Source organism: Dermacentor albipictus, chromosome 4 (genome assembly GCF_038994185.2).
Source record: "Dermacentor albipictus isolate Rhodes 1998 colony chromosome 4, USDA_Dalb.pri_finalv2, whole genome shotgun sequence".
NCBI lineage: Eukaryota > Metazoa > Arthropoda > Arachnida > Ixodida > Ixodidae > Dermacentor > Dermacentor albipictus.
The window spans coordinates 51,998,635-52,011,930 of NC_091824.1; the positions used below are offsets into that span (position 1 = coordinate 51,998,635).

Consider the following 13,296-nt stretch of genomic DNA (forward strand, 5'->3'; position numbering starts at 1 on the left):
AATAGAGCTCACCCGAAGCGGATGCTAAAAAGCACTAACTGGCCAACTTCGCCACAAAGGCCGCCCGTAGCGGACGCGGATTGAAACCATGTCTTGCAGGTACATAGTAGCGAAAGCTCTAGGTGCCTGTGTGTACCTCTATGTACCCGTTACAATCAGGCCTAAGGTGTCTTGTAACGGTAAGTTATCCTTCAGACAACGGCGCTAAATTTTCAAACAGATCTGCGCAGATCATGAAAGGGCAACAAGTAGCGTTAGAGTGTATCTAAGGCTGCGATAAATTTTCCAGTTATAATTCCTCCCAAAGGCCGTAGCGAAATGGCAACGTCGGGCTTGTGGAAAATCTCTCAAAGGCAGTTGAATGCAAAGAGAAGATGTCACGCCTGCTATTTCAGGGGTTGCTATATCAGGTGGGGCGTTTCAAGTGACATGAAGAGGAGAACATATAAGCAAGACAAAAGTCTTGGCAAGAGACCGATGTCGTAACACGTCATGCAGAATTGGAGGAATCAGACGCCTACACAGGTACTTCCAAGCGGACTGAGGCTCAATTCGAACGGGCATATCGAGCTGCTGTACGCTGTTGTGAAGCCTTGGATGGAAAGGGTGGCAGCCGTACGACCCTATGCGTGGCAGTAAGACTCAACCCACCTGCCTCACCGCTGGGAAATTTCAGGAGTGGTTTTTCTATTTTTTTTTAGATTTTCAACAGTTCCTACAATTCGCCCCTTAAAGGCGGGGCTGAGCAGGTAACCAGCCGAACTTGCAGTAACAACCATACAGCCCATCGGCAATATTCAGACGGTTTGTGTAGTTCTCCCTCGGAACACCATGAAGGTCCCTTGTGCCAAATTCCGGAGCCACCTGAAGGCAGCCGTAGTTACTGAGTGTGGCTTCATTAATTTTCTCATTTCTTCTCCTCTGTGTAATTTTATACGGGTCGAAGGAAATTTGTTTTGCTGTATTTGTGGCCGCTTTCCGTTTTTCACCTACAAGTGTCCGATTTACACCGAACGTCTCGCGTATGTGTAAGGAGAATTCCAATTCGGTATATTCTTGCTGCTTATTGCTTGGCGTTTGCTCACCTGCACGGTCACGTGCGCGCCACGTGAGTGCGAATCCATTTACCATGGGGCTTCCTTGATCAGCTACTAACATAATATGACGAGGGCGCTAAAACGAGTAATTAGAATAATGTCGAAGTTACGGTCGTTCTGGGGACTCGATAATCTTCACGATATTGCAAAAAAGTACGTAAAGTTAAACTTCACGTATGGCGACGACGAGCATTACTTGCGAGTAATCAATGATGTTATTTTGACCTACATAACATGACTTGAAATCCGCAATACACATCAATCAACAGCACCATATAAAACCGTACAAACAAGACAAGCTACTCAACCTTTAGTGCGTCGGAATATAGGACGTCATGTGGAACTTAGTTTCTTACAACTAGCGCAATCTCGAACGACGTACTCCACAAGAGTCACTACACGTTATTAATATTGAATGTTCTGGGTCACCTACATGTATCGTAAATTCAGTTGCGTATATGAGTATTTGTGAGCATGTATAAGTCAGGCGACTGCACACCGAAAGACGGAAACAAATGTTTGCGCAAGAACACACTAACGAATAAGTGCTGGTACATATAAGCACATAAAACAACTGCTTCGTTTGTTTGCACATTATGTTAGCTGGAAATATATTGCGCGTTTAGTGCTGTAAAATTTTCCAACTTGACGACACAGCAGAAGCAAGATACTATATAAACATTGAAAAAATTTTAATTTTGATTAAGACGTTCTTATACTGTGGGCCAACAAAGTAAGCCGAAGCTAGAGTAAACGTCCGGACCAGGAGCTTGCCTTCTTCAATTCAACAAGGTCAAAAAGTTTTTAACTGGAGAAGGAGAAGCATCCGTGTCCAAACATTGATTACGGACTGACGCTTTCCTCGCAAGCCCGCTCTTAATTACTTCAAGTTGACATCTTCGGAACACTGTATATAACAACCTTGCGACGTTAAGGCACTCGCCGTGGACGCAGTGTAGCTATAGCCGAATTAACAGTCAATTTTAATAACGTAAACGCCTATAAACACGACACATGCACGCACTGGAAGAGACTCCGTGATCCATTGTTTCCTGTAAGGGTCACCGTACCCAACCGCTCGAAAAGCAGAAAAAATGGTAAAAGGAAGAGGAACGCATAGCAACCGACATCGCATCGCACAAATAAGTGCGAGCGCTAACAGACAAGACTCGAGTCCCTTAACTAACAAGAATTTCATACACAGGTTTGCGAGCCTCCTACCGAGTTGAAGCTCGACCGTAGGAAAATTCAAACAACAACAAAAAAAATCGCTCAGCGCAGCCCGAGAAAGATCAAGCTGCTGGAACTTGCTCGGCCGCACGCAGTGACAACCACTAAAATTTGGACATCGCAAAAGCAAATTCTTTGAAAGCATCGCCGTAGGATTTGCAGTGAAGCACTCGAGGATCCCCGTTTCCCGTTCAGCGCTCGCTTCGGCATTTCGCTCAACCATTTCGTTATTCGAACTGCGCGCACACATTTTTTATGCACCCCGCGACTGCGACGGCATCGCTCAAGAGTGAACACGCTCGCCATCTTGCTCGCCATCTTGCTCGCCGTCGGAAACAGCTGTTGTATGCAAACTAACATATGCGGCTACGTATCCGTGCGGCACATTAGACTCTTGTTTATTTTGTCTCTTGTCGCGACGAGTTCACTGTGACGCAGTTGCAGTGCGTATGCACATGTTCTTTAGCTTTTGTTTGTCATTTTTCGTTTTGTAGGTGCTTAACCTTTCGGGCGATTGTTCCGAGCTCGTTTTAACAAAGTGTCACAAGCTGCTATGCCCTGCGGGACCTATTTCGCGCCGAACTGCGGCGCGGAATATGCCTGGTAGAAACAGCATCGTCGCCTGATACGGTACCGCGCACATATATTATTTTTTTTACGATGGGTGCGTAAGCGAAGGAGAATTGCAAAACAAGCCGAGTCATATTTGCCGTGCCAGAGTGGAGAAGACAAGACGAAAACGCAGCCAGGGAGGAGGCAAGGCAGCAAGACAACATTCGGACATTCCCTTAAATGGAGCAGTGCTCTGCTGTTTGTGGCCAGCAGTTCACAAATCGCTTACCGAAGCCGGCACGTTCTACGTGGCAGAAGGACTTCTAAAATTCGCACAAACATAACGGCTGTCGGAGCAACACGTGTAGAATTGTTGAACTCGTCACAAGCGCCGTCGCGACACGTTTACTGGATAAATTATGCAGATCCGACGCACATCTCAGAGTCTATGTGCAGCGAAGCTTTCGTGCAGAGGTTAATAAAACGCCGAAAATATTGGATCCACTTCCTTCTTGCGGCTTTGGCATGCATAAATTTGCGCCCGTGCACATGCTCTCAAGCGCCGCTGATACGTAATACAACAAACGCGGCGATCATTTAAAGGAGCTAGCAGACGTCGGCACGATATCATACAGGTTTTCACGCGACTGCAGTCTAATGGTCAGATTAAAAGGCTGCTGTGCTCTGGGACCGAGGTTAAATACTGTCGTATATATAGCATGCAATTCAATTCTTTTCAAGTATGATCTAACTGGCAAGACAGCAGCAGCGCAGCCTTGCAGCCACAGTCAGGAATATTCGGGAGGGCTGGCAAAGGAAGCTTCGCTTTAGAGAACTGCTACTAATATATTACGGCGATGACGGATATATACATATATGTGTTGTGTTGACAGGCTGTATACAGATAGAGCCAAGGTGGCCGACTAAACATGCAAGCACACAAGGGCATGCGTCAGGTCGTGGTGTTTCTTCAACGCCGTGTTCTTCCTTCACTTATCGGCAACAATGTTCTTGGCGCGAACGATACGGTTATTATGTGTAGCGGCGCGATTTGTATCTTCATTGCAACCACCTAGAGGGACTTTGGAGATTTGCTTGTCTTCGTCCAGTCCGTGTCGCTATGCGCGTTTGCCCGTAGCGTATAATGACTCTTCAGCGAAGCTCGACTTTATGCGTGTGTTCTTCGCGGCTATAATAATAAGCCATACCTTACTGCACATATTTTCTCTCCGTGAGCCGTGAGAGAAATAAATCCGATGGAGAGAGAAGGACAACTACGCCTTGAGGCACCAATAAATGCAAGAGTGGTTCTTTTCGGAATGTGTGATATATATATATATATATATATATATATATATATATATATATATATATATATATATATATATATATATATATAAGGCTATTCCCTAAAGGGGGAAAACTATTGTGCGTCTGAAGGTTACATTCGCATACGCATTTGATAGCCGAAATAGCCAAGTGCTCTGATATGTATATCCGTAACAACGGTTTCACCTCCAGCGCAGCGTATATGTCCAAAGAAGCATAAATAAAAGCGTTTTTAATCAGTTTTGGTAAGATGAATTGTTTTGGTGAACTGTTCTGAGGGACACTGAGTACACCCCGAGTGAGGTAGCGCGACCAAGAAAATGATCAGGAGAATGTGAATATACGTGACGTGGCCGAAATAAACTCTCATCACTACATCGGCGCCCTAGCTTCAATGAAGATGCGATTCAATGCTTACTGCCGTCGAAACAATTTGAGGAGACGGCAGCGTCAGTTCCTGTGGCTGAAACGGTCGCGGTCGTGAAGATGCCGTTGTATCGCGTCCCTGTAATCAAAGTTCGGGGCTCTGGCCCCGGCACCCTTTCCGCCACATGTGACATAATTCCGCGCATGCGTCACATAGGGTATCGTAAAATTAAAATTAAATTATGGGGTTTTACGTGCATGAACCACGACCTGGTTATGAGGCACGCCGTAGTGGGGCACTCCGTTGATTTGGACCACCTGGGGTTCTTTAACGTGCCCCTAAATCCAAGTGCACGGATATTTTCGGATTTCGCCACCATATAGCGTAACCATAGTGAAACGCTGTAATTTCACAGCGCATTTATCCTAATGCTGGCAAAAATGGATAACATATATATATATATATATATATATATATATATATATATATATATATATATATATATATATATATATATATATATATATATATATATATTATTGCTAGGGAAAGATACATAGGTTCAGCAGATCTGGTTACAAAGAATTTTACGAAGTATCTACTTGCACGCCGCCGCTGAGTGCAGCTACCAGAATGAAACATAATTACATAAAGAACGAGTCGTTTGGCAAACAACATAGCCGTTGTAGTCAAGCGATGACTCTCTAAGTATTTTACAACTTTCGTCTTCGTCGGCAGCGTGAGCTCGGTGTGAAGGCCTCATTTTCTGTACAGGCTTTTTATATGGCCACCAGAAACACTTAGCGAATTGACAACTCACCGGATTTGCCAACGCAAATAGACCCTATCCAGGCACGGCCACAGTCGGGCTGCGTTAACCAAAGCACCAGCAAAAGACAGCATCAGGCCGCCTTTACGGCGTTGGCGACAATGTTGAGAACTAGCGATAAAGCCCGCAAACTAAAGCCCCCCAAAAATCAATGTTACTGCTGAGGTTGGCCGCTTAGTTTAATTTACGGTAATACTTACAGCGCAACTTTCAGGCGTGCTTTCGCGCGTTCAGCGTCGGCGTCCCTGGGATGCTAACAAGCGAACGAGCACAGCGAAGGATGAAAGACGGTGAGAGCGAAGAGAGTGCGAGGAGGAAGGCGGAGGAGGAGAGTATGGTGGAAGTGTATGGGCGAAAAGCGCAATGCCGATCGAGACCTGCTCAACGGCGACGACCAGGCAAGAGGCGAGCGAGCCCACCGATACCATACGTGAGAACAAAGCACAGGCGTGGGCTTCGGACCCACTGCGCATGCGCCATTTCGTCTGCGCCGCCGCCGGCGCTAGAGAATGCGCTCCGGGCGAGGCACGAGTTCCCGTGTTCCCGCTTTCTTTCTGAACAATGAGCGACGCTACTGGCGGAAATCCTTCGTTTGCCGCTGCCGCCAAACGAGCTGCCCGAGCAGAGGCTCTGCGGCGCCGCCGAGAGGACCTTGTCGTTCAGAATCAAATTCCTTGCCACAATCAATCGCCAAATAAAACACCTATACAGCTGCGCTCAAAATTCGCGTTAGGGAGTATTGAAATCCTCCATGGATATTTTAGTTCCGTTTACCCGGAGTTGGGAAAACTGTAGTTCCGTTTAACTAACCCTTTATTTATTTATTTTTGCATTGCTTTAATAATAAACCAACTAACCATTAGGCAGTTGTCCCGTTTAAGCGGCTATTCCGTTTAAGCACCATTTAGGTTGATGCGATTTCCATTCACATAAATTCTACTTATAAGTAGGGTGACCGAATGTAAACCGAACCCAAAGCAAGTGATGTACACATGAATTGCTAGGCGATATTATTGGCTGTCAACGATGGCGGTCAATAGTAGCAGCAGTACCTGCACAGACGCTGGAAACCACGTAATTAGGCGGTTGTGGTGAAACTATGCGTATAATATTGCCTTGCCGCTTATGCGTTCTTCACTTGCTTCGGTTTTAGTGTAGCCCGGGATACCCTGTACACACACAAACACACACACACACACACACACACACACACACACACACACACATATATATATATATATATATATATATATATATATATATATATATATATATATGGTGGGAAAGCTGACAATTGGATTCGCCAAGAAAGAAATATGGCGCAGGCTTTTCGCTGCATCTTTAGTTTTGTATCCGTAACCTCGTCGGACTAGTTGCACTGCCGTTCTGCGGGTTCATTCGGAGGCGAGACACTCAGTTAACACCACTGATACCACATGTGTTCATAACACCCAACCAGTGGATTATGAAATGAGTGCACCATATGCGTTTCCCTACAGAACGGCCCCTTGTGGAATATTTTGCTCCCGCTTTACCGCATCGCTGTTGCAGAATCAACATGGGTTCCTACATATTGTACGTCATTTCCGTAAAAATCTTACGGAACAATGTATGTCTTTAGAAGTGAGGTTGAACAGCGCGAATCAAACAAGGACACCAGGAAACAAATACCACATACAACGCTTGTCTGTGGTATTTGTTTCCTCGTGTCCTTGTTTTATTCGCGCTGTTCAACTTCAGTTCTAAATGAACCAACAAGCCCTCATCAAGATCTTAAGAAAACAGACGTCATTATTAACCGCCTGGAGAGTGCTTCACCAGCATACTGCTAGCATGTAGATGTATTACGAAAGGTCTTCGCCGATACGTTATGAAAGCTTGGCGAGAGATAAGATTTCTGGAATTATAGCGATACCCTGTGGACCTGGCTCACTTCGTAGCCATTACACCACGGCTGCTCAGGGGAAATGAAGAGACATTTCGCGCTCATCCTTTCCGTGCAAGCGGGAATTTCTATCTAGGTAGGAAATTGGAAGTAACACGAAATAAACCCACTTTCCGTAGCAAAGAAACCCAAAAGTAAGTGTTGTCGGCGCCCAACGTCACGCGTGTGCGAAATTTCAGTGTAAGTGATTCATTAGAGTCACCTGGGCATCCATCGATATCTGACTCTCAGAGAGATGCGACGCTCAGCACTTGTCACTGATAAAAAGACAAAGAAGTACGAAGCGGCTTTAGAAAATACGCGCTTCTCTCTTCCCCGAAATTCCTTTTAAATTTTCTGTTATGTTTTGTTATAGATGTGTTGCTCTGAAGGGAGTGACGTAAAGAGTAGCTTGGCTACTCTATTTCTCTATGTTTCACAGCAAAAGATAAATGCACGAATCATAACAATAAAGCCAATATGCGAACTAAAAGTGCGCATGAAACTAATAAATATAGCAACGCCGAATGTCTCACTCGGAGAACTTGAGAAAGTCAGCGAAACTCCTGATTCATCTAAAATTTATAAGTTGTGTTTAACTGAAAGGCGATGAAAGGTTGGATTGTTTGACTGAATATTACATTAACTTTCCGCACACCGCTTCCTTGAAGAACGCTCAATTTCAATGTAAATTTTTTATCAATTCCGAAAACGCATTAAAATATTCTTTCATGATTAGCTGCAGCCCATACGAGTTGAAGCACGTCGAAGCTTTCGTTGAGTGAAAGATCTATCTTTTTTCGTTGTGTGCCATGTACGACACACAAACCAGAAACACGGGAACAGGGAACACTTGGACATACAGTGCACGTATAGTGACATACACTGCACATATAGTTGCACATATAGAGCCCGAAGAATAATATGAACAGCCACCAGCTATACCCTATCATTGCCCTGTTAAGATCTGCCCAAGAAGCACCAAACTCCAGTATTAAGAACTCATAGAACGTTACAGTTGGGAAAGAATAAATTGCGTTATGTTTGTCCAAAATCAATATTATAGGAATGAGAGAAATATAGCTGTTTATGTGTGTGTATAGTGGATTATCCGGGTTTGTATTGGACCACATAAGTCTTTTGAATGCACACGGCAATGTTGGCACAGCATAGCTTTTGCATTCTAGCGCTATCTGAAAGCAGCCGCCGCTGCAGAAAATCGACCTCATGACCTTCTGCTGCGTAAAATACGACATGGAGGTGACCCAACTAGCTTCCAGACAGTAACCTATGAGGATAAAACCAAATACAATCCCATATGAAATTAAACGCATGAGATCGCCACTGAGCCCTCACATCTGCAGTGAACCTTAACTACAGACCATCAGACCTTGAGCCAGGACATGTATTAGGCCCACGGACTAACGGTGCCTCTGCGTGTCGCTCAACGACTGCGCATTCAAGCTTCGCAGGAGACACGATTCTCAATAAGATACGTAAATTAGCTTCTATGTGAATGTCGCTGTGTATTTTACGTGTGTTGTGTATAGGGGCGACACGCGCTGTGCATATGGTTTCATACTTCATCATGCCCAAACGGAGTAGCATGCCGGACATGCCACCAGGTAAAGTGCTCCAGGATTCATTGAAGAGTTATCTCTCCCTCTCAAATCATAGATGACCAGTAAATTAATATTTAAAAAAGTTTCGGCTCCTCTGGTGGATCTAAGATGCTGTTAGGGGAGTTCGCGTCTGGTCTTCAAACAGCAAATTGCCGACACTAAAACAGATGACACAGGATAGAGGCCCTTGAACCTGTTGCCTATTTTTAAGTCACTTTTGAGTTTGAATCACTGCATTCGGACAGTGTAAATTTCTTTTCTGAACCGCAGTGGCTACCATACGGTAAGTTAAATGGATGCCTGCAGTATTTCTTTGTACAAGAGCTGCATCAGTGGCCTGAGAAACTTATTGTCCATAGTTAACAGTTCAGAGTCGGTGGGCTCGCCTGTCCGTATCCAGGCTCCTCTAAGCACTCTTGTGGCATTTGCACCTGCACACAGCCGCCGACGATGACAAACATCTGCTTCAGTGTAAATGAGTGTGATTGTCTGATGAGTGTAACTATACTGGCTGTACCTTGGACTAACGCAAAGGAATCCAGAAGAATCGCTGGACCTCGCAACCTGGAAGTGGCCGGAAAATGGTAGGTAGGTTAGACGTTAGGTGACGAGAGCTAGGGTATAGAGCAGTGTGTTCATGGGTGTGCAGTTGGCACTCTAGGTGAGATTAAGAAAAATGTGGAATTGAAGTGCTCGTCTAATACGTAGAAGAGATAATGAGTGACCTATTAGAATAAATGTCACTGGCAGAACAGCGTAGTAGAGGACGACCTGGAATTAGCTGGTGTGATGAGATTATGTATTGTGTAGCTACAGGCTGTAGTCAGCTGGCGTAAGACTGGGATAAAAGAGAACGCTGGCAGAGGTCTGTACATGATAATAAATTAAGCTGTTGGGGATGATACTAAATAACGACTCCGCTTTTATTTTTTTACGAGCGAGAATGCAATGTAGTCTGTAGGAGACGTATCCGCGTTAAATATATCTCGAAGCATTGAAAAGGCGGTGTGTTCGCAGCCGACTAGATGCTTTTGGTTCTTGCCAAAGCAAGCAACGTCATATCTTGACCTTTAAAATGTACTTACGCACAGAACATGAGTGAATGACAGCAATCGGCTGTTCCTTCATACGTGAACCTCTCCCTCTGCGCACGGACTGACACGTCTGATGTTAATTCGCTCACGCGAACATTCATGCAGGCTATTGAGAATGCTTAAAATCGACTTGAGCGAACAAACTGAGTGCTTATGACTTGGCTTTCCTTCTATAGGCATATCGCCTCCTTCACACCTATCACTAAGCGCTAAGCTAGAGCGCGAGCAATGACTTAGCAGTACTTGCTTATATTCGCCAGCGACACCTTTGCTTCTGCAAGATATTGTCAGCCATACATATGCCGTTCTATATTGAACCGTGCGCTTTTGATATCATTTCAGTAATTGCAAGTGAAACCATCAATTCGGTAATATAAGTACGTCGACGTAAGGCATCAGTAGCCGCTAGGTAAGGTCGAAACACGGTCGAATATCACGCACTAGCACTTACGTGTAGTGCGAACGTAGAAAATCAACGAATGGCACATGCTTTGGTGACATAACTGAAGCACGTGGCCAGCGTAGCGACAAAGGCATTCGCTAAAGCGGCGCGCAAGCCCACGTGCAGCGCTCGAGGCTATTTTAAAGCGAAGGAGCGATGTGGTAACTCCGGCAGTTCGGGAAGTTTGATCAAGTTACAAGTTAACGAGCACCTAGTACTCGCGAGAGAGCGGCAATCAGGCGGAGCGCCGCGCAGGTCGATATACGGAGACGATGATTGCTTGGGCTAATGCGCAACGCTGCTTGGAAAACGCGGTGATAACGCATCAGACAAATGAATGAGACGGAACGCACAACACGTGCATTCGGCCTCAAACATTTTACGAAGTACCGCAAAGCGACCAGGCAAGTGGAAACCAAGTACAGAGTGTGTCGCGCGGCGACCCGTTCGGGAATCCCGCAGGACGCCGCGCGACGGCGTGGGACCTCCCGTTGTAAGCGGGGTGCGCGAAGTGCGGGAGTGAGGGCACGGACGTGCGGAGGAGAGTTTGAGATTCTTTACCGGGCGGCATGCTTCCATTCTCGGCGGCCAGTTTGAGTTCCTCGGGGTCGACTTCCTCGATGACGGTGCGTCCCATGGCCTCGTCGAGCGCCTGGGCCCTGCGCAGGGCCACCTGCTTGGCCATGACCACCTGTCGCTTGGCGATCAGCTTGCACCGGTCGCAGACGCAGTCCACGTACGGGCAGAAGCGCTTGTGCCCGCGCAGCAACACCATTTTGTTGTGGTTCTTGCAGCGCGCGCAGTTGGGTGTGCGGCCCGACGGCGTATTGGTCGCGGGAGCAGCAGCAGCCGAGCTCGCCGAGCCTGCTGCTGCGGCGCCTCCGCTGCGTGATCTGCTGGCGCCGTTTACCGAGCTGCCGCCGCCGCTGCCGCCGCCGCCACCTTTGCCGCCTTCCGGACTGTCCGCGATGATCAAGTTCAGCTCTTGCCGCACCATCACTGGCATTACAACGGCCGCCGCACAGCTCACTTGACTACACGCAACTGACTCGCCAGCCGATAACCAACGGAACGTACGAGACCACGTGACGCCTAGCTGCCGCCGGCTGCTTCTGCTGATGCTCCGCCGAGGCGCCCCCAAGCGCCCAGCGACGCCCCAACAGCGAAGGACGAGCGGCGCCGAGCGATTGCCACATCGCCGGCGTGGCGCTTTCCACCCTCCGCGTGTTCCCTGCCTAGGTGCCGCCCGGTGCGCCGATGTTGTGTGGCGGGGAGAATCCGTCCCCGCGGCTAGGGATCTCTCCCCCCCAGGTCTGGCGGCTGCCGGCGTCGCCGCCGTGGTACGGAAGCGGCGGCAAGACACGGCGGCAGGCTTTCTTTCTCTCGGGCGTTTTTTATGACTGCGGGCGACCTCCCAACGGCCTTTGGTAATGGTCGTCGGCCATATATTTGATACTGATGCCGCTGCTGTCACCATTTTTCATACTGACAAGCCATCGACAAAGCAACACAAGCACGTTTATCGTGTCTGACATTTGGACCGACGCGCGTTTACTGGATCTGCGAAGCTGTCGTTGCAATTCCATCAACTGAGCCGACTAATTAAAGCTGACATGCTACTTCTGAATGAAGTATTACCATTAAATCGGATGTTTCGAAATACTAAAACCCGTAGTGTAACGCATACGTTATAATGCGGCAGCTTTTAATGATTTTTTTTTCTCAGTGACGATCGCATTTAAATCTTGATCATACATTAAGCGCGGCACAGTAATTTCGCATACTCACGGGAAATCGGGTGCGGTGAGCAATACCTTCCAGCTGGTTCTTAGTTTATTTTGACATGTTTTTCTATTTTAAGCGCCGCATACATATCTGCGCGCCTTCACGTTGCAGCGCACCTTGTTTTCCGCAGTGCATCTATTGTTGCTTTACTACCTCTTCAAACGTCCTTCCTGTATATCTTGAAATGTTCATCTAACTTGTGCGCGAGCAGCGATTATTTTTCTAAACCTAGCTAAGCAGTAATTGTAGCCATCATCGTGTGATCGAATATTGTCGCTTAGTGTGTGGGTAAGTCCTAGGAATGAATGCTTCTTTTTCTCTCCGATTTACGTAAAAATGTCAGCAGAGTACTTTCATTTCAAAGGAAAACAAGCTATTACACTTACAGCAATTCGGCGACAGTGTTTGCTTTCATGTTTACCAGGGTAAGTTAAAATTTATTAAGGGGCGAGAGTAATGGTAGAAAAATGAACCGAAATGTAGCCGATGATTTAGTCTCAGAGGATAGTCGTACTAAGATAAAGATGATGGCTAGTTTGTTTTATACGGAACAGCCATTTCTTTAGGCTTGCAAGTACACTGCCTAAGTTTCTTTGCACTGATCTCGCTCCATTTTGCGCATTTGTGGCTCTCATCACTGATGCAAAAGCTCAGTATCAACGAGAATCTTTTGAACATGAGATTACTTTGAGCACGAAAGAAATTACATTATTTAGGCAGATCTTTAAAGAAGGAAGCCTTGCCTGCTCCCAAAATTTGCTTCAATAATAAACTGAAGCGCAGGCAACGCCACAGACATCGTCTGTGTCATGCTGATGCAGAAGACAAAAGTAATATTGTGACGTGAGAAGACGCAGACGAGAATCTATATAAAAGTATATTTACAAGTCAATACGCTTCACTTGGCCGAAAGGCAACAAGCCTGCGCTATAGCCTCTAATCATCGTCGTCGTCTTCACACTGCTGACAGCTTCTTCGTCGTAACTACTGATCCGTAGCACTACCCCGCAGCATAAGCACCATAC

General features: G+C 46.4%; 1 protein-coding gene across 4 annotated transcripts in view; it reads right to left on the minus strand.

Annotated features, from left to right (window-relative positions):
• The window catches only part of LOC135909156 (doublesex- and mab-3-related transcription factor dmd-5-like), a 305,350-nt gene that overhangs the window by 58,816 nt on the left and 233,238 nt on the right, over positions 1–13,296 (minus strand). Inside the window, exon 1 of one of the 4 annotated variants that reach the window (XM_065440988.2) lies at positions 11,048–11,762. The exons of the other annotated variants lie outside the window; for them this stretch is intronic. Coding sequence (XP_065297060.1) covers positions 11,048–11,492 — 445 coding nt within the window. The 5' untranslated portion in view covers positions 11,493–11,762. Of the gene's footprint in view, positions 1–11,047; positions 11,763–13,296 lie in introns of those variants that run through there. 4 annotated transcript variants of the gene reach the window in all.